This window comes from Ahaetulla prasina, chromosome 6 (assembly GCF_028640845.1).
Source record: "Ahaetulla prasina isolate Xishuangbanna chromosome 6, ASM2864084v1, whole genome shotgun sequence".
NCBI classification, from domain to species: Eukaryota; Metazoa; Chordata; class Lepidosauria; order Squamata; family Colubridae; genus Ahaetulla; species Ahaetulla prasina.
The window spans coordinates 37,190,760-37,212,937 of NC_080544.1; the positions used below are offsets into that span (position 1 = coordinate 37,190,760).

Genomic DNA, 22,178 nt, shown 5'->3' on the forward strand with positions numbered 1-22,178 from the left:
TCTTGTCTTGACTATTTCAATGCACTCTACATGGAGCTGCCATTTAAAAATACCCAAAAGTCTCAGTTGATTCAAAATGCAGTAGCCCACATGAATTTGTGCAGACCCAGGTGTGCACATGTATTAAATCTCTGTGGGAGCTGCATTGGCTGCCAATTTGCTTCTGGGTGCAATTCAAGGTGCCAATTATCACCTTTAAAGCCACACATGGCTTGGGACCAAGGTATCCAAAGGGCCATCTCTTCCCAGTTAAATCCACCCACCAGAGCAGGGAGACAGGGAATGTTGCAGGTCCAGTCTCCTAAGGAGGTGCATCTGGCAGGACCCAGGAGAAGGGCCTTCTCAGGGGTAGTTCTCTCCCTTTGGAAACTCATCCCTGCAGAGATTAGACTGGCCCTAAGGATTGGAAACCCAGAGTGGAAATGGAGCGCATCAAGTGGCTTATTTGATTACTTGTTGTTACCAAGGCCTGGGGGGCTATGTTTTTTATTCTTTTTTATTGGCTTTTTTATTTTTTTGATGCCTAGAGTCAGTGATTTCTACCGGTTCAGGTGAACCTATAGTGGCAGTGGGGGGATGTTTCGGCCAGCCACCTGGACGTAAGTGAAAACCAATACTGCTTAGAGTCATTGAAACTGAGTGGGCAGCCATATACATTTTATAAACAATCAGTCAATCAATCAATCAATCAATCATTCCCTGGGCTTGGGCTTGGAAGTCTCTTCCAAGTATGTTTCCCTGACCTTTCTTTTATGTGATTCAGTGAATATTTGTACCCAACAAATAAACGGAATTAAGTTTTAATTTAGCAAACATATACTTCCTTAATTTTATTTTCCAAATTATTCTTTATTTTATTCTTTATTCTTTTCCATGAAACCTGCAATAATTATAAGCATTCTTAACAACATTTCAAAAAATGTATTCACCAAATTCTTAAAACTTTTTCACAATCATGTTTAATTTGTTTTTTAAAAAGTGAATTATTTTCTTATAATAATTGATAGCATTATTGGAACATGATCAGATATTACAGGAAAACTTACACTGCATTTATCCATCAAATCAATTAAAGATTGAGGTATTAAAAATTAATAGCATCGGAAACAAGTCCAACGTAGAGTTAAAAATAAACTTCTTATTTAGTGAATATATGTGAGCCCATCATGAAAAGACACCTCAGATTAATAGGCACAATAAGAATAACTAAGTTAAATAATTGGGTCTCTTGGTGGCATGCAGGTGGATTAGCTATTATTTTCTCCATCACTTCATACACATGAACAATATAGTGTAAAAATTTAAGAAACTGAGAAATATTATATTCTCAAAGCAAAACGAGAGGGGAAAACTGTCTTTAGGTTACTATTGTAAACTGATTGGCTAAAATCATGAAAGTATGAACCCTGTACTAGAGAACAACTTAATTCAGTCATTGGAGTAGAACAACAGCAATTATTCATCAAGACCTACAGACCAAAGTCAGAGCACTGTTAGATCACGAGGTGATATTAGCAGCATTTATCAAATCTATCTACAGCAACCACAAGAGAATTCACAGCTGTGGTTGGGAAATTAAGGTTTAAACCTTTCAAAATATTCAAGAAATCTTACAAAAAGTATTCATAGACAGATAAAATAATGGGACCTGCATAATTCACAGATATTGGCCATTACATTTTTGTTTGCAAAGCAGCAGGGAAAATATCCAGTGACCAGCTTTGCAGCCTTTGTATCAGCTTGATGTTGCTGCTAATACACTGATTGAATATAAAATAGAAAAAATAATTATGCTTTCCATTATAAGTGATGAACAACAAGATGTTATTTCCATCTTCTGCATGGTAAGACTGATGTATAATAATTAAGGGCTTAACTTGGAATAAGAAATATTTTAAAGTTTAAAGTTTGACTGTTTCTTATTCACTTTTTCTAGAGTTTTAATATGCACAATTGGAAAAGATACTGCAGCCATATACCAGTATTTCCCCATCAAATTCAATTACTTTCCTAACTGGCCGACATTTCATAGTTTCTAGATCATTATGAAAATGTTGGGAACTAAACCTGGAATTTTTTGAATGAATTTACATACAGAATGAACTTATATTGAGTTATGTCTATTTTTCTTGGACTGTATTTCTCCATCTACCCACTCTCCATGGGATCTGAATCTAAAATCTTGGTCTTTGACTACTCAAGGTAGTCACTTATTAAAAAAAACTCAGTTACTTATTTTATTTTTCTGTTGGCCACTATTAAAACTCTGTTGCCCTTACTAATGTTACTGTATTATAGGAGTTTATGTAATGTAAGACAGGTGTAGACAATCTAGTGTCTGTCAGAAGTCTAAGCATTTAATTCTTACAATCCCGTTGCCATGGCTTGCATTAATTAACACTGAGGTCTAGAAATACTGGAAAGCATCTTAATTGGTCATACCTAGAATTTCATCAAAACATCTTCCCTGACTTTGCTACAGAAAAGAAAAAGGTAATTTCTGGAAAACAAATTTTAAAATGTTAAAAATTAAGATATGATACAATTTTCTCATAGAACACTCTCCAGGTTTTGCTTATTTGTTTGTTTTCCATTCTGCCCCAATCATCCATAATTAGTCAACTACAATGCTAAGCTATAAGTTTTCTTTTAATATTTATCCTGATAATAAGTATACTGTACTACTTATACATCAATTTAAATATTTTACTTGGCTGCAGATTGGATACTTATCTCTGCTTTTCACCTCTGGGATCAGGGTTCAAGTCAAACCCTGATGAAATGCATTTAATTGTCTTAATCTAGTTCTTAGTGGACAGTATTCCCATTATCTTTAAAAGGGTCAGCGCTAAGGCCATTGGGAAGAATGCAGCATGCTATATCTTATCTATTGATTAATATGTTTTCAGTGATGCCAGTTCTTTAACCTTCATATGCACCCATTCATATACCTATCTATCAAAGCTTCAAAAATATTTTTGGCTGATTAGAAATCTTCATTCTAACCTCGTATCTCATTTGTTCTCGTTTTATTTTGATGTATAGTGATATTTTAAAATTTAAAATCTGATTGCTTTTCTTTTCTTTAAAACAAATGTTTTTATTTTTAAAAATGAAGGTTAATATTTATAAATATTAAATTATGTTAAGCTCTGGAATGTCATATGCAAAATACAAATTCTATAAACTAAATCTCTTTGAAATACTTACAGATTCGTTGTTTTGAATCTATTTTAGGGAAGACATTTTGCCCTCATTTTGTCCCTGCCCCAAAATAGCAACATTATTATTCTCCTTTATTTGTACCTATTTCAAACTCATGAGAAACCAGGAATCGCACACATAAAATATTATGAATTTAAGTTTTCTGTTTTTCCATTTCATTTAAATTCTGCAAAAGTTCACGTTTCTTCTACTGATACTAGCCATCAGAATTTATGAATATTTTTAAACAAGATAGATAATTCTGTTCTTGTATGATTAAAATCCTTTTTATTCTACCTGTCCCTCTACTTCCAGGTCAACTTTTCACATAGTGAATACTGTGACTTCATATTAATCTAACCATATGGGTATTGTGCCCCATTTTTAAAATCCCTCTCATCTACTACTGTGGTTTATTCATCAGATTTTTAGCAACGACAACAACAAAAATCCAGAAACCACAATTTAGCACAGAAAAGGTATTCAATGAACTGAACCAGAAGACTGAAAGACAAAACAAAACTTAAACACAACTTAAATAAAACAGATGATGCCAACAGAATCAATCTCAAATAACTAGAAACCTCACCAAGTACAGTAGCCACATATTGTTCACAAAGCATAGAATAAAATATGGAAATTATATATGCCAATACAAAAAAGATAGTTATTGTATTGATATTAAATAGAAATAAGTAGTGTTTTTTAAAACACAGGAATGTAATATATACAAAATTCAGGAAGAATTCTATCTCTCAAGCTACCAGAATGATTTACTTCTATCTGTTGCAAAAATAGCAAAATCATTTTATAAAAGTTACTTGCTGTTGTATATGTAAAATTAGGTTGGAATCAAATTGGCTGCAGAATTTTTAATCCCCTTTTTCCATCATTGTCAATACATGGCTATATGATCTTTTAAAACTGTTTAATGTGTGTGTATGAATGAATGAATGAATGAATGATCTAAATGTTGTTCCAACCAACTTATGCTTGATTAATAAAACTAATACAAGTCTCAACCATATTCAACAGCAGGCAAATTCTACTTGTGAAATGGAACTCATACACCAAAAGCACAGAAAATATGCTAATATAAACTCAACCAAAATTCCTCCAATCAATGAAATACTAATTTTGTTCTTTAACAAGTGATAAATAAAAAAATGGCATGAATCAGATTGTTGGTGAATCAATGCAAGGGATCAAACCAATATGTCTATGTGATGTATTTTGAGGAAATACTCTCTCTCTCCACTTTTGAGGGGAAATAAAATATGTTTTAATTTACTTTGTAAATTAATGGAAATACACTCTACTTCCTGCTCTCTACTTAATATAGTTCCCAACTATACAATAAAGTATTCTGTGGCTTTCAAACCTTTAAATTTGTAAATACTTATAAACTTTTGTATATCAGCAATATTATTATTAGATTAAATTAATCAATTTATTACTAATCTTCATGGTAAACATATTAGTTCCTGAAGTTATTCCTTAAATGTCTCAGCTATTGCTAGCTTGAAAGTCCCTAAATGCATTTACTTAAAATCGACTTTCATATATGTGAAGTTAAAACTGAAGCTCTTGGCTTCATGACAAAGAGGCTTTTGAAAAAGATGAAGTGTCATGAAGCTTGGAGTGACTACCTGGCACATATTATAGTAAGACCAAAATGGAAAAAAGCCCTTAGGAAAATACAGCTCTAAAGAAATTGTACAGTATTTCTACTGAATCAATCATTTGCATGTTTTAGATTTCTCAGTAGTTGGCTTGCAATTTCTGTATCTTTTCTTTTGAATTAAGATATAAAAAAGAAGAGGAGGTAACAGTATATGGACAATGATAAAGGAGCCTGTTGATAATAAATATTTGTCCGATGTTGTCACATCTGCACAAATTCTGCTGTTGCCAAAGAGACATCACACTGATAAAAAAGGGTGGCTCTGAAGAAAATCAATGGGTTTTGAACTAAAGCACTGCTATACACATAAGAAAACATCTCTACCCAACAACCATACTGCTGTGAAAATTCCCAAGCCTTGCATGGTATAGCTAAGGAAAATTTAATCTTCCCAAATACTCATCAGAGCACTCCATCCTGCAGACCTGACAGCCCCACTTATAATTAATTATACAATTTCGATGGGAATATCGACTAAACAAAGCTATAAATCATAGAAAAAGTCAATAGGCATGGACACATTCAATCATGTCCTGACCAATGATTACTACTCTTAAAATACAATAATTATTTTCAGGAGCCAGCTTGAATTAAATTTCTGTCAGCATGGTACAAGCCTGGTGGGTGATGAAGGATGCGATGGATTTTTTGGGGTTGAATTTGGCCAGGGACATTTATCCTTTTAGATAGGTAGTTTGTTTTTAGTGATCATGGTGCTGTGTGTTTAACTAGACCATGAAGATTAGATTATCTCCAATGGCTCATTATATCGTTTATCTTTTTCTTCCGTACTTGATCTGGAAGATTTCCTGCTTCCTGGTGTGTGAATGAAATGGCTACAGATTTTAAAATATAATGTTCTAAAGTGGCCCATCCATATAAAAATCTTTGCAGGAAAACATGTAAAGAAGCATGCATGGAAAATTAACTTAATGCTTAAAATGCTACTGGCATGCCAAGAACTGCTACAGGCAGAAATGATAATCTTTTAACATTTAAAAAAAGAAGAAATTGAAATATTGCACAACTATAACTCAAACTGTTTTAAAAATAAAATGTATATGCTATATCAAAAAGAAAATGTTGACTTTCATAATTATTTATGGATGTTCATAATTCTACTGAGTTAGGATATTAGTTCTACATAATGCTCATGAATTCTCCATTTACTTCATGCAGCTGTAATTATCTACATGAGCAATAGGGCAACATCAACTACTTTTTATTCTATTTAGGAGACACTACAAACCCTAGAGGTATGAACTCTAAATTCTTCACAATTCTAGTTAACAATGAATAAGAACTATATTTTTACATATGTCCTCCCCATTAATAGGAATGCCAGCAGATTTGTGACAATAATGCTCTGGCTCTCTATTGCTTATGTTGTCTAAATGGTTGATTCAGTAACACTTTAAAATAAAAACATGCTGTAAGTTATCATATAATGCCCCATAATGTTTCCACAAGTCATGAAGTGGGCATGGTTGTTAGTCAAGATACCAAATTATTCATTAAGGGTACAGTACACCCGCTACATGTTTAATCACTCCAACCCTCAGAAACATCCTTCTTGCCATCTTGTAAACTGTTCTTGTTTTCATCATGCAAAGATTTTCTGTACAAACTGTCCAGCACTCTTTGCAACTGATGACAAAACAATACAGCCAGTCACTTGCCCCTATCTTTCTTCCTTCCTTGCTGCAGTTCTTTTCATCATGAGGGAAAAAAAAGATGCCCCTCTACTAAGTAAAGTAGTAGCAAAGCACCACGTTACTTCAACTTCTACTTCAGCAATCCCAGTGAAACCTCAAGAAACAGTTTCCTGGCAGAGCTAAAGAGCAGCGTATATATGTAGCTTGCACTCATTTTTTTTAAAAAAATAGATGACAAAACTCATATCAGTCTAGAAAGCAGTCCCTGATTATTGAGGTCTGAAGAAATTCCATAATTACTGAATGGTGGAAGGAAGTTCTTTTTGCTAAAATGCAAGTTGAACCTGCGGACCAATTAAGCCCTGTATGTGACCCACAATGATTTTACACACTAAATGGATAAAATAGTCCCCAGACAATCAATGTTAGAAAAAAGAAAGATTTGGTACATCCTTTACTATGACACGTAGTAAAGGATATACAGACACACTATGAGATGGTTATTATATCCTTTATAAAGACATTAGAGGTGACAAAGAGAACTCTATGCTGCTATAGTAACATGTGGCCTTTTACCATATGTTGATATAAATGTAATATACAGACCTAGCAATATATTAAATTCTAAGAAACATTCTGAGTATGGACATTTTTAATAGAATTATTTGGAGAAAGGGTTTCAAACTTCATTCACTCACTTTTTATTAAAGAGCAAGATGTCTTTTTTTAAGTTGCAGAAGTTTCAAGGAACTGACTCATTAAAATTAAGATGATTTTTAAAGTAGCTGTAACTTAAAAAATCAAGTTCAAACTGTAATCTTTAATAGTTGTAAGTGCTGCTCTAAACTTCAATACTATGGAGGTTGTACTGCTGATGTTTAACACCTGAAGTTGTGGGAGAATTAAATGACTTTTACCCTTCGAAATAAATTTGCAAATGTGGAAATCTGTATCAAACTATAACTGTTCTCTTCCTGTAGTTTCTAATAATATTTTTTCATATGGAGATGGATATGATTCTACTTACACTTACTTAATTTAAACAGTCTGTGAATATATTAACAAGCTGTGACTTCGGTGGAAAATACCATATTGTTGTTAAAATTATATTCTATCAAAACAGTTACTAAGTTAGTAGTTGATCCTACAAATGCAAAACTGCACCTAGAAGTTTGTTCAACTGTTAAACTTTCCATAAAATTATATGTAATATCCACAATCTTCTTTCACACTATATAATACTATATACTATGTATATAGTATGTACAGTATATGTACTATATACTATGTACATTATGTATATACTAGGGGTGATATGACAGCAGTGTTCCAATATTTAAGCAACTACCACAAAGAACAGGGGATCAACCTATTCTCCAAGACAGGAGTCTTCAACCTTGGTCCCTTTAAGACTTGAGGACTTCAACTCCCAGAGTCCCTCAGCCAGCAAAGCTGGCTGAGGAACTCTAGGAGTTGAAGTCCACAAGTCTTAAAAGGACCAAGGTTGGAGACCCCTGCTCCAAGATACCTGAAAGCAGGACAAAAAACAATGGATGGAAACTAATCATGGAGAGAACCTACCTAGAACTAAGGAGAGATTTCCTGATAGAACAATTAATCAATGGAATGACTTGCCTCCAAAAGTCGTGGGTGCTCCCGCTACTGGAAGTTTTTAAGAACAGATTGGACAACCATTTGTCTGAAATAGTATAGAATTTCCTCCTCCTTGAGGAGGGGGCTGAACTAGAAGACCTCCAAGTCCCTTCCAACTCTATTATTATATTCTGGTCTAATAGAATGTTAAAAGATTTGTGAGGCAAAAAATCAAGCAGAAAAGAATGCAATTGTGAACTATGTATTCATTTTAGTTACAATTTATGGCTTTAAAATTAATAATCAGCACTATGAGGTCATCTACAAATACATTGATAACTAGTGTAATTTTCTCCCTCCAAATAGAAAGAGTATTTCTGACTGTGCACTGCCAAAACAGTCAAACACTTCCTAAAAGTAGCTCTGTAGAAATATAACTAGAATATTAAGAATAACAGTCACATCAGTTTTTTTAATAAAGCTTTGTAGTGGCTGAATCAGTATATACAAATAAAATCACAAAAACAATCCTCTGTTTCTGTAAACAATACCACATGATGGACTAGCATATCCTTCAGTCTCAGTTTAGCTACACAGTCTAGTAGAATATACAGTATAAAAATGCATGATAAACAACTTCAGCCTTTTCTGAATGCCCTTCAGAGCTTTGACCCAAGATCACTGGCCTTCAATACAGACAATCCTTGATTTACGACCACAATTGAGCCCAAAATTTCTGTTGCTAAGTGAAACATTTAAGTAAGTTTTGCCCCATTTTTTGACTTTGCTTGCCACCATTAAGTGAATCATTACAATTGTTGAGTTAGTAATACAGGTGTTAAGTGAATCTGGCTTCCCCCATTGACTTTGCTGGTCAGAAGGTTGCAAAAGCTGATCACGTGACCCCAGGACAGTGCAATGGTCATAAATATGAACCAGTTGCCGAGCATTTGAATTTTGAGTATGTGACCATGGGGATGCTGTAGCGGTCATAAGTGTGATAAATGGTCATAAGTCATTTTTTCAGTGCCATTATAACTTTTGAACGGTCACTAAATGAACTGTTGTAAGTGTGTACATTTAAAATTTTTAGAGTACAATGTGGGCACAATTGCAAAATAATGGATGGGTCAAAAATGCCAGTCTATCAGAAATCGAAGTAGAAAGGTTCTATAACTCTCCAGTATGCTCTTTACAGTCTCCAGCTTACTAGCTCCAGCTTTACTTTTTCTGGGCAAGAGGACCCATTTTCAGAGGTTGGATGTAGCCACTATTTTTTTTAAAGAACACTTTGGAAACTAAGTGGGAAGTGCAAATTATGCTGGAGGCTGGAATTTTGCTTACCTACTTACAAGCTACTGATTCATTTTTTTTTTATTTAAAAGAACCAAGATATTTTTATTTCAAAGCCAAGTGAACCAAAGAGCCTAGTGGTATCAACTGAGATGTTGGAAGAAGTCTGTGGATTCAATTTTAGTAGAAATAAGTCTGGTAAAAACAACAGGGATTCTCCATCAGGGAAATTCAAGACAGTTCTGACATTAAAACCAGAAAGATTTTGTTAAGTCTCAGGAAAAAAAAGAATTAAGCAGCTGTGTCTTTAAACTACTTAAAAGTGACCTGGGAAAGGAAAGATCATATTTTAAGGAACATATACAGTTTTAAAGATAGAAATGTTTCAAGTATGACAAAAGGCTTATGTATTTTGCACTTTTTGCCTAGGCCCAAAAATCCTGAATCATCTACAATTCAGACTATTACTATACTACCTATGTATTATATGCACTTTTGTCCTTGAAATCAAGAACTTTAAAACTTAAGACAGCTGAACAGTGTGGAAAAAATTGTAAACACAATTGTATAATCCAATTGTTTAAAATACTTTAGTTTGCCTTTTAACATATTGCGGTTTGCACTGCCTTGATGTCATTTTTTGTAAAGAGAAGCATAGACATGTAAAAATTTAACTACACTAATAAAAGACGTCCTCATTAAATAAAAGTTTATCATGTGGAGGATAAACAGGATATGAACATTTTTCTATACATTTCTTGGAGCACCAGGTATTTTAAGAGCAAGGGTTATATCTACAAAATGTAATTTTATAACTGGAAACTCACCGCAGTGCCATTGTTATCTCTAAAAACATCTTGATTAAAATAGTCAAAGAGTTTCTTTTCTAACTGTAGCATAACCTAGAGAGAGAAAAAATGAAGCAAAGCTTAAAAACTAAAACATAACAACAATCTCCAATGAAATTCTATATAATCATTATGTAAACCTTTGCAATTTCATTTTTAAACTTTTATCACTTTCTCCATTAAATTAACCCTTTTCTGACAATTAAAAATAAATGCACAGAATCTTAAATAGGCTGCATATATTGCTTTAAAATATTTGAGGTTATTCACATCCTCTTTCCTGTAAATAGGAGAAACATTAATGTATAGAATATCAAGATTATTCTAAGAATTAACTGATTAATTGACTGATTAGGTCTCATCAAGTTAGTGTCAACTCTTAGTGACCACAGAAATAGATTTTCTCCACAATGATCTGTTTCTAACTGATCTTTTAGATCTTCCAGCAGTGTACTCATTTCTACTATAACGAAGTCTATCTATCTTGCTGCTGGTCATCCTTTTCTTCAATTTCCTTCTACATTTCCGAGCTCTTCTCCAGAGAGCTAGGTCTTCACCTAATGTGTCTGGAAGATTATAATTTGAGCTGGATCGTTCTGTTTCAAGTGATAAATCTGGGTTCATTTGTTCAGTGATCCATTAGCTGTTTTCTTGGCTGTTCATTGAATTCTCAAGAGTTTTCTCCAACTACTTTTCTAGAAAACTGGAAAAGTCTTATGGAAAAAAAGAAAAAAGTCTTATAAGAAAAATCTTATTATTTATGGACTTTTTGCTGAAAATAGATAAAAATGAACTGTTTATTTTAGAATTTATTGATTAAAAAGATTTATCTATGGGAAGAATGGAACCATGACAGGCAACATGGGAGGGTGGAGATAGTAATTTCTATGTTTGTAACTGCTGCAAAGAAGAGCAGAAGTCGTTTCTTTAGATACAATATCTTCCTTTTTGTTGTTGTTATTGTTATCCATCAACCAAATTTTAAGAGTCTTCTTCAATATCAACATTCAAAAGCATAAATATTCTTCTTATTCTGCTTTTTCAAAGTCCAACAGCTGCTCCCATAGAGTGTCACAGGGAATACCACAGCTTGCATTATACTTTTTTGAAAGTATAGACACATCATAATATCTAAATATCTTTTCCAGTGCCTTCGTAGTTGCTGTATCAAGTGCTAACCTATGCCTTACTTCTTGACTACTTGTTCCTTTACTATTGATGATGGCAGAAGCTATCGATGTCTTTCATGTCTTCATTGTCAGTTCTAAGGTTGGTTTTTGGCTATTGATATTTCTTCTTCCAGTTTTAAAACCACATTCATCTTCTTCCAATCCAGCTTCCTTTAATATATATTCAGCATATGAGCTGAATAAATAAGGGAAGAGTTTTATTCCTTTGTCAACAGAAGCAGTTCTGTTTCACTACGTTCTATCACTTTGTTATTGACATTTATAGGGCTTCCCTATAAGAGGATTGCAAATATTTTTAAACATGAATTAAGAAAACTGATTTGAAAAGTGATCCTTGGACAGGTATGGGTCAATCTCATTCCTGCTGCACATATTTTATGAAACATGCAAGTCTTAGGCATTGATCTAAGCCAGGGGTGTCAAACTCAATTTCATTGAGGGCCACGTTTGACCTCGGGGGGCTGGGGGTGGCATGGCCAGCTGGATGTCACTCGTGTCATGGGGCACCTGTGGTGGCCAAGTGCTAAGGTAGGACTTCTTGCAGACCCTCCCTCTCTCTCATTATAATCTCCCTCCCTCCTTCCTTCCCTTTTTTCCTCTTCCCTCTTCTTTTTCCTTTTTCCTTCCTTCCCCTCTTTTCCCTTCTTTGCTCTTTCCACTTTTTCTTTGTTTTTCCTCTTTTCCCTTCTTTGCTCTTTCCACTTTTTCTTTGTTTTTCCTCTTTCCCTTTCCCCTTTCCTGTCCCTCCTTGGATGCTCAAATGCAAAAGGGGAAACATTTCTCCTTTTGTTTTCAGTTTGTTTTGCTAGCTCTCTGCCAGTGAAAATGGGCTCCGTTTTCACTGGCAGAGGCACCACAGGCCGGTCCTTCGCTGTTTCCAGGGCGACCCCGCAGGCTGGATCTAAGCAACCTGTGGATCGGTTCTGGCCCACGGGCCTTGAGTTTGACCCCTCTAATTTAAGATGTGCTGAAACCTATCTCCTCAAATCAGAATCTCTACATGGACAAAATTTTATGTATGGAGGGCAGTCAAATATGTGAAAAATCTTCATCAGGAATTACAACAGTACAGTCAAAGAAGATTTGATCAGTTCAGAAAATCCTAGGATTTATACGTGAAACTTTTTTTTAAAAAAAGTGACATTATTTTTTAAGAAATCACATTTACTAGATTAGAAAGAAAGCTGGTGTGGGAGCAGTGGTATGGGAGATTAATATGCATGTTATTTTAATCGCACAGCAATGAAATGGGAACATTGCATATAGCTTGAATGGGTGACAGATTTTCTCTGAATGATATCTAGTTTGAGAAATTATGTTGTTTCTCAAGTGAGATTCTTGCTCTCTCTTTCTTTTTTAAAAGTATATAATTTTACTTGCAGCATATTTCTTACAATACATAGAAAGAAATTATTGAGTTGTGCTCTGTCACTGAGAATTGGCACACAAAGTTTTCTTCTTTGTTTGCCCTTTTGTTTAGGTAGCTTAAGGCACACCTTTGCTTTCCTCTCCAACACCTATGAAAACTTTGCTTTTCTCATTGGCACATATATTTCTACCTACCCAGAGGAACAGCTGCAAGAAACAGTGCAGACTTCTTGAAGGTTTACCATGGTAGACTCAGTAAGGGGTAAGTACAATTATAATCTCAGAACAAGTACAGATCTCACGTAACTCATTGGGATCACAACTGAATGCACATTTCAGTAAGTTAATATTTTGGAATAAGTCACCTCCACTGAAGCAAAGAAAAGTTTTGTTCTTGGCATTTTAAAAAAGAGGGGTGGATTGCTTAGTTGTGTTTGCATTCTCTTCAGTGACAAGAATTCCATTTGGTTACATACCTTTCGGTCATTATCAGATTCACGGAATATTAGTTTGACTACTTCATTAGTGTCAGCAGCCCGGATAGTCTGCATTGTAGCCTTTGCACAAAGTGTCTGTTTAAAAAAAAAGCAAATGAGATAGGGGAGAAATAAATAAGTTTGTCAAAAATATATTACAAAGATACTTAAAGAGGTTAAAAACTTTGTTCAAAAAAGTTAAAACATAAATATACAAGCATAGCCTTTTAATTTTTCCTCAATTATTAATATAAAGAATACCATTCTTTAGTCTACTTTGTTCTTCCTCAAAATTGGACAGCAGTTTGAAAATTTAAGGATTTGTTATGGTATGGTATAAAATTATTCATTTACTTCTATTATTTTTTCTTAAAAATTATATTAAAATGTTGTGAAGTTTGTATGAGGACTATTTTTTTATTTTGAATTTTCCAATGGTTTTTGTTTCCAAAAAGAGAAACAGATCCATAAGGAAGAAGTCTGCTATCTGTTTTTATACTATGAGCAGAATCCTCAAGTGAGAAGCAGTATATTATGCCATATTAATTCAATAGCAAGACCCTATTGGTATAACTTTTCATTTTGTAGCTCCATGCAAAAACTCCTAATGCCCTAGAAATTTAGACCTTTTAAAATTAGATATTGTTTTGAGGTTTATTGTATTCTTCTTGGATTTAGACAGTAGAAACACTAAGTATTTGTTAATTTGACTTTAAGAAACACTTTGAGATGCTTAATAAACTTTGTTCTGATGATGAATAAATTGCTTATTTTCCTTTTTTATCCTAATAATGCTAAGAGAAACTTCTTGATTACTCAAACTATTTAGCTCAGTGCTTCTTCTTCTGCCTGGGTATGGTTCTCTAATTTCCCATTCATATATTCCTGGAGTTAATTAAAATTTGTCTCTGGGATTTTCTATGTATAATCTATCTAATTTTGAATCTTTCTTTTTGGCCTACATGATATCCTTAAAAACTTATTTCTATTTATATAATTAGAAGTTTGCCAGAGCAATGGAGTTTCTCACTTTGATAATACATGGAGAATCAGAAACAAAGATATTTCATTTTTGTTATTATTTTTATTTTGCTTTACGAACCATCAAAGTGACAATTTGGCTAAAAGTCTTCTTTCTTTCAAAACTCCCTTCAGAATTATTCTAAATTCTGACCATGCAGAATTATTGTTAGAAACCATAACACTATAACAATAGCTACTGAGAGAACCGGAAGTTGTTCTAACTCCAAGTATTCCTTGTCCAGCAGAGAAGCAAGAGAAAAGGTGGCATACTAAGACTTTGGGAGCAACCACTGTTTTTTTTTTAAACTTTCTTTCATTTAGCCCACAACTAATCACTTTTTCCACTCATCTTCACAATTTGATTTGGGTCCCATTCTGTCTCTTTTGACAAGTAATTAACATTTTGCCATCTGTGTCTGTATGCTGTTAACTGTGAGGTCATCCACCAACAAGCCATTCCCAAAGTGCCTCTCCTTCAGATACCAACCATTGAAATTCAAAGCACAAATTAGCTAATCAGGTCAAGCCCCCCAAAATAGCCTTTTGGACTCATGTGTCACAAATCAGTCTGGTCGCCTTTAAACAGTGCACCAGATTAGAACAAGCAACCAAACAAACCAAAGCGGAAAACCCACCGCTCTCTAAAGCTGGTTTTCTAAAGCCCTAACAAATCGCTCCATCTTTCACTCATTTAAACCTTCCAAATGAGGGTCAATATGGTCCCCAAGCATCCAAATGCTAATGCGCTTAAGTGCCCTTAAGCAGCTTTCTGGAATGAATGGGCCAAAGAGCGGCTCGAAAGGACAAGGCAGAATTACTGTCACTGTCAAAAAGACATTGTAGCCACCCCTAGAGTGGCTGCAATTCAAGAAATTCATGATTTCTGTCTTTTAAAGGCATCTGCTTGGGAACATTCCCCCCTCCGCACTTTGCCCAAAGCCCTACCAATCTCCTTCATAGCTCTTACAAGTTCAGATCTGTTCCCAAGGAACCATAATCATAATAATATGGAAGTGTAAAAACCTGGTACTCTCTTGACCACTAAAGAGAAGGCGCTATGATTGCCTGGAGACAAACACTTACGGTATCTTATTCACAAGCAAAAAGTGATTATGCAAAGATTCATTTCTGGAACATTCCTCCTCCCCAGCCTACCTCTTTTCATTTTCTACAAAGTCGTAGTCACCCAAGCAGAAACTTTCAGAAACTTGTGTGTGTGTGTGTGTGTGTGTGTGTGTGTTAAAGGAAAACCTGCTTGCTTATGAAGGGATTTTTGTTGTTGGTGATGATGGTAGTATTTAAGAATGGGAGAAAATTGAAAATACACGGCCCTTTTCATTCTTATGAAAGTTACATTTATGAAGGATGCTTGAAATAATGAGACAAAATCAGAATAAAATTCTGGGGTTTTCTTGCATGATTGAAGAAAATCGCCTTACCTAAAGATTATTTTCTAACATTTCTGTATAAGGAATTTTTTTTTGTATAAAATCTTATGCACATGCTTTAAATAATATGGGAAAAATATACGGATGGACAAATAGAGAATTACATTCGGTAGAAGACTTGTTATTATTGATGATGATGATGATAATAATAATAATTTGTGACCGAGTTCAGTTGACCGAGTTTCATGTTTAATGAATAAAAGAAATCATCATCATCAACATCATCTGGATGCAATAACCCACATACTCCATTTGTTAGGAAAATACAGTTAGAAACACACAGTCAAAGTTGACTGAAAAGTGTTTTGGTCTGGTCTTAAATATACCAAATACAGGTTAAAAATAAATATAGGGGAACAAGACTTAAAACATCTCATCATTTAGTCAAATATGCTTAAATGATATAAGAAAACAGTATGTGAAATAGTTGTACTTGAGAGGTAGAAATGAAGAAGTGGCTGAAACACTGAACAAAACTATTTCTTTGGGTAATTGGAATAAGGCAGTGTCTCACTATTTTAAAAAAAATATAACAAGGCAATTATGTTTTATTCAAATTACACCATGGATTACAACATACATATTATTCACATTAGTTAACTGTTAACTAAGTCCATAGAAACTTAAGTGTTACATTTCACTAAAAAACAAGCCCATTAATTCTATTTGGAATGGGAAATAAAGAAATAGTTTTCCAAAATATTCTGTAGTAAACTGGCAGCATAAAAAGCTCTTTATCAAGAAAAAATGCATTTGAATCATTTAAGGGAAAAAACCCAACAACCCCAAAATCCACCATGGCAAGAAAATAGCACAGAATCTGAGATTAAAAGACTATTATACAAGAGCTATCCATATTGCATCATTCTTGAAGCTGAACAGTTGTGAACATGAAAAGTGCCTGAAAGAGACTCTTGGGAATATGGAACTGCTCTGAGATTTTGAAGGCAGAACTGGTTCTGTGTAATGCACATCAATGGGCATTGCACTTCACAGAGTACAAGACTGATCCTTATCCAGAGTAGTTTACAAATGCTAATTCTTCATAAGGGAAATCCAAAAAAAGCAAAGGAAGCGAAAAACAAAAAATATATACAGGACTGCTTTATTTGAGGAACTTGCACTTAGATGTCGTTAGAAAACAGAACGGGAAGCTGAGGATTGTTCCAAGTCTTCCGGTGGATACTAAATAAATGAAAATAGTTTCCTTTCCCTTTTGGTTTGAGAGGTTTTTACCTCTTGTTTATATCTATATGCCTTTTTTAGTATGTACATATGATTCTTAATTTTATATACCTAAATAAAGGTGGAAAAATATTAAAAAGTTTACTGAATGTTAGTGTTAATATTAGCAACTGAATGTACTAGAACAAAACAAATTTTGCTACACTAAAAATTACAAGAATCAGAACAATGTTATTTCAATACAAGAGACATATATTTTTCCCTAAAATGATGCCGTACATTATTGGTCTCTTATTTTTCAGTATGTCTTATAATGTTACCCACAAGTTAATGAGTAATATAATCTTTCATTAGTGTTGACTGTGGAAATCAATTATTCAGACTTACCTACAAACCTTATTTTTAATTCAAAAAAGATAAAATGAAAAAAAAGTATAAATTTAGATAAATATATGACTATCCTTTCAAAATCATGTTTTGTTTCTTGCATTTAGAATTGATAAAGATTCTCCAGACAACTGAAAAACTTTCATTCTTCCAGCTGTTACTGATATAGTTGCATCTGTGTTAAGGGAATCTAGAGTAAAACAGATTTAAGTATCGTTATGTATAATTACAATATTTTATGCAACATCACAGAGATCTAAATGACTAATTGAAAGGCTAAAAAAACAATTTGTCATTTAGATAGAGATGATGGATAGTGCTAAGGATACTTATTTAATAACACCTTATATCTGTTGGTTGAGAGTGAAATAAATGAGAATGTGTTTTTCTGGAATGAAATTAGGGATGTGTAAAGCCATGGATCTTTTTGATAAATAAATAAATAAATAAATAAATAAATAAATAAATAAATAAATAAATAAATAAATAAATAAATAAATAGATATTACTGAAAATTATATGGATGCAAAGTTTTTAAAATTGTCTAATTGTATGGGAATATGTACTGCTGGAACAAGCTGTATCTCAGGTTGTTATAAATGACTCCAAGCTTTTGACATGTCAAAAATCTCTTAGACACAAACAGATTAATAAGTAAACACTTGATTGGGAAGCTTTCAACACTTCATTGGAGACAATTCTATGAGTATGTATAAATACTATACTTTGTAAGCTATACAAAAACCAGGCCTATAAAGAAAAGAAATGTCTTCTGTGGAAGTTTTATAGGTGATGAGTGTCATATACTTCTTTGTTTTACCTGAGTCAAAATGGCTGTTTCAAGGAAATGTTTTGTCATGTTTGAAATGAACTTTTATCAGAATTTAACTGAGGAATGGCACTTGTTTTATCAACAATGGTTTCAATATATAGATAACATATTTAAGTGAAAATTTTGATAAGCTAAACATTCTTACCGCAAGGTGACAATAATAATATTCTGCAACATAGTGACAAATTAAAAGCAACTATCAAAGGAAGCTGGACATTAGAAAAATGGAAAATACGAATTGAGATGAGACTTTAAAACCATTTATGGACAGTAGTAATACTGAATGAATATCTGGATTTTTAGTCAAATTACATTCTTTTCTGAGTTGCAAACAGAAAAGAAAATAGCCAGTCATTTTCTTAGAGCCCCTTTATGCTGAACTGACAGCTGGCACACTTGCTATGATCTACAAGAAGCAATGTGTTGATGTTTCTTCTACACTTCTTTGAAAATAAATTTTCTAGCAATGTATTTCCACGCATTTTGGAGGAGTATGAAGTGAAAAGGTTATGAGCATTTTGATTCAATTTATAAGATCCTATTTGCATAGGATGAAGGGTTGCAATAATACAAAACTAAATAAATTGATTCTTCACATGTTAAAGGTGATGATTTTATATTTTTATTTCCAATGAAAAGGTTTTCTTTTATACAGTTGTATTCCCACTGTTTTATTTTACATTAGGAAAAACTAGGGGTATAAGTATTTATTTCTTGCCCAGCTCTAAAAGTCAATGATGCCATTTGTTTTATTTATGAGAGTGAAAGGCAGGGGTGAAATCCAGCAGGTTCTGGAGAATCGGTAGCCGAAATTTTGAGTAGTTTGGAGAACCGGCAAATACCACGTCTGGTTGGCCGCAGAATGGGGTGGGAATGGAGATTTTGCAATATCCTTCCCCCAGGAGTAGGGAAGGAATGGGAATTTTGCAGTATCCTTCCCCTGGAGTGGGGTGAGAATGGAGATTTTGTAGTATCCTTCCCCGCCACACCCACCAAGCCACACAACACCCCACCCACCAAGCCATTCCCACAGAACCGGTAGTAAAAAAATTTGGATTTCACCACTGGTGAAAGGATGTCATATAAAGCAATAAGCAATAAAGCAAGATATGTCCACAGGGTAGGGTTAAAAAAAATTTCAAGAGAGTGGCCATGATGGCATTGTTTGAGATTTTCCTACAACAAACCTAAAAAAACAAATGGAGCTTCTACTGCACCATTATGCTCACTCTTTGGACTATACCCTGTGAATACCTTGCAACATAAGACTCCTATTTTCAGGTTTTGTTGCCCAAAGATAGGATCAACTGTGCAGAAAGAGTCCTATTTTCTGATAAACAATATGTCTGGCTTGTCATGATATCAAATATGCTCAAAGACTTCACCTAGTTTTGTACAAATACTCAATTCAAAACTCTACATTAAGACTAAATCAAAGGACATGTTGCAGGGTATAATGATGGAGTTGTAGGCAGTAGTAAAATGTGCACCTGCTATTAATCTGTAGGATGACATTACATGCATCAAAACATACATCCTTCTCCTTCTAATACAGGTAGTCCTCCACTTACAACCATTCATTTAGTGATGGTTCAAAGTTACACCACCACTGAAAAAAGTGACTTATGACTGTCACACAACCATTGTAGCATCCCTGTGGTCAGGTGATCAAAATTCAGATGCTGTTGTGTCTGTGGGGCCCGAGCCGGGCTTCCTGGCAGAGAGTGACTTGGAAAGTGAGGGGGAAGAGCCGACAGGGCTTCCCTCTGCAGAATCATCCTCTCTGGCTCCGCTCCAGATTCCAGAAGCAGGCCAGGTAGAGGAGGAAGAGCTGACACGGCCTATTTCCCCTTCCCCCTCCTTCCCCCTGGCAATGCCCCAAGAGCCAGCTGAGGAGGAGCAATCGTAGCTAGATGCAAGGCAGCGACGCTGAGTGAAGCGTGCGCAGCAAAAGAAAGAAAGGGGCTGGCCCAGGGAGTGCTGAGTCACGGAGCCACACCCCACAGGGTATAAAAGTGGGTGGAGCTGCCTTTGGCTCCGTGACGGACAAAGACTGACTTTTGGAAACTTCGGCTGCTTTATTCAGGAATTGGCTTTTTGGACTTCTGAGCTCTGGATTGCTCCAGCAACAGACCGCAATAGCATTGAAGAGATAAGGAGGACTTGGCAGGCCATCGCAGGTTCATTGCCAGAGCTGATATCTGTAGCAAGAATAAATTGCTGGCAAATACAGTCGGCTCGTGTGTCTTCTGGGGAGTGGGGCAGAACAGATGCTTGGTAACTGGTTCATAGTTATGACAGTTGCAGTATCCTGGGGTCATGTGATTCCCTTTTGCGATCTTCTGACAAGCAAAGTCAAGGGGGAAGCCAGATTCAATTAACAACCATGTTACTAATTTAATAAATGCAGTGATTCACTTAACAACTGTGGCAAGAAAGGTCTTAAAATGGGGCAAAACTCACTTAACAACTGCCTCACTTAGCAACATAACTTTTGAGCTCAATTCTGGTCGTAAGTCGAGGAGTACCTTTATTCTGTAGTTCAGCTCTTATTTGTAAACCCCAAGTTTTCACTTCTGTTTTCAAGTTCTTGAACTCCCAAATTCACATAAACTATTATAGCGAACAGTAGTTGAGGAAAACAACTTCAAAATTTGTTTTACCATCCTGACTTCTTTCTATAAAGCCTAAGTAACACAAAAACTATTTTTGGACAAGCTAAAATTTGAAATAAATATTTCCAATCTCCCTTTGATAAAAAATGATAAGCGCTCAGTTCAGAGGTTAACCTGAGTCCTTCGGGAGATAGGGCGGTATACAAATACGAATAATAAATAAATAAATAAATAAACCTGATTTTTGCACCAGTTATGATTTATCATTGTGTCTGAATGTACACAGTACACTGATATTTGTGGAAAGGTAAACTTGAATCTGGTTTGTTTTACTTCAAACTGCTGAGTAAATAACATTCATATCCCCCGACTCAGCCAAATTATTTGCACAGAAAAAGTGTGAGGAAAGAGAAAGCTAATCTAGTTTTCTCCTCTACATTTCATATGTGAATGTTTTGTTACATGAGGTTTCAATTGTAACTGAAGTATTACAGCCCAGACACCATTTTATCACTTCTATGAGAATGATATCAGACTCAAATCTATGTGAAGCCAATAATTATTCTAAGTCAGTTTATTCATGATAGAATGAGCTCCCTGACTGCATTTTTCAATGAGTTAGGGTCTCTGTAAAATAAATAATGGCATGTTATGTATCAGTCATGAAACATATGTTGCAAATTTTCCAGAAGAATATTACAGCTTTTACCAAATACTGTACAGGACAAAGCACTGAATGTTATTAGAAAGAATGATCAATGATGACTAAAAATGCATGATTGAAGAAATGCTGCTATTTTTAATAGTCCTTGTGGTACATGGGCTGAACTATGGTCAGCTTGGTAATCAATGTCCAAATGCATTGTCTAATAAGTCTTTTAGAATGATCTTTAGATCTTTAGAAACTAGAAAGAAAAAGTTTGGGAGAAGGCCAGAAAGCATAGAATCTCTATTGACATTTTAAAACCAGCTAGATGTAAAAGAATTTAGACAAATTATTGGGAGAAGGTCAGAGGAAAATCAGCTTATAAATAGAACATGCCATCAGACCCTAACCTCTAATAACTTTAATTCCACCCACCTTCAGAAAAAACTTGCATCTCTAAGATGGCTGGGGGAAGCCAACAGACACTTGGATAGTATAACTTTCAGCACAATAAGTTTCCAGAAGGTAGATATCGTAGAAAAAGTGAGAAATCACTTTAGCTTTAAACAATTTACAAGTTGTTAGTACAAAATAGCCTCTCTCTACCCAGAATATTTTAAGGATCTTAAAATATCTTATTCTTAAGAGGACAACTGCCAAAATACTTGAAGTTCATGACAAAGAGGCTTATAAACAAATACCAAGATAATTAGAAACACATACTTGTTCTA

General features: G+C 34.4%; 1 protein-coding gene across 3 annotated transcripts in view; it reads right to left on the reverse strand.

Moving 5' to 3' along the window:
- Positions 1–22,178, reverse strand: part of INPP5A (inositol polyphosphate-5-phosphatase A) — a 333,629-nt gene that overhangs the window by 54,548 nt on the left and 256,903 nt on the right. For all 3 annotated transcript variants that reach the window (XM_058187284.1, XM_058187282.1, XM_058187283.1), the window contains 2 exons: positions 13,312–13,407; positions 10,257–10,331 (listed from right to left, as the gene is read on the reverse strand). In XM_058187284.1, coding sequence (XP_058043267.1) covers positions 10,257–10,331; positions 13,312–13,407 — 171 coding nt within the window. The remainder of the gene's footprint in view (positions 1–10,256; positions 10,332–13,311; positions 13,408–22,178) is intronic.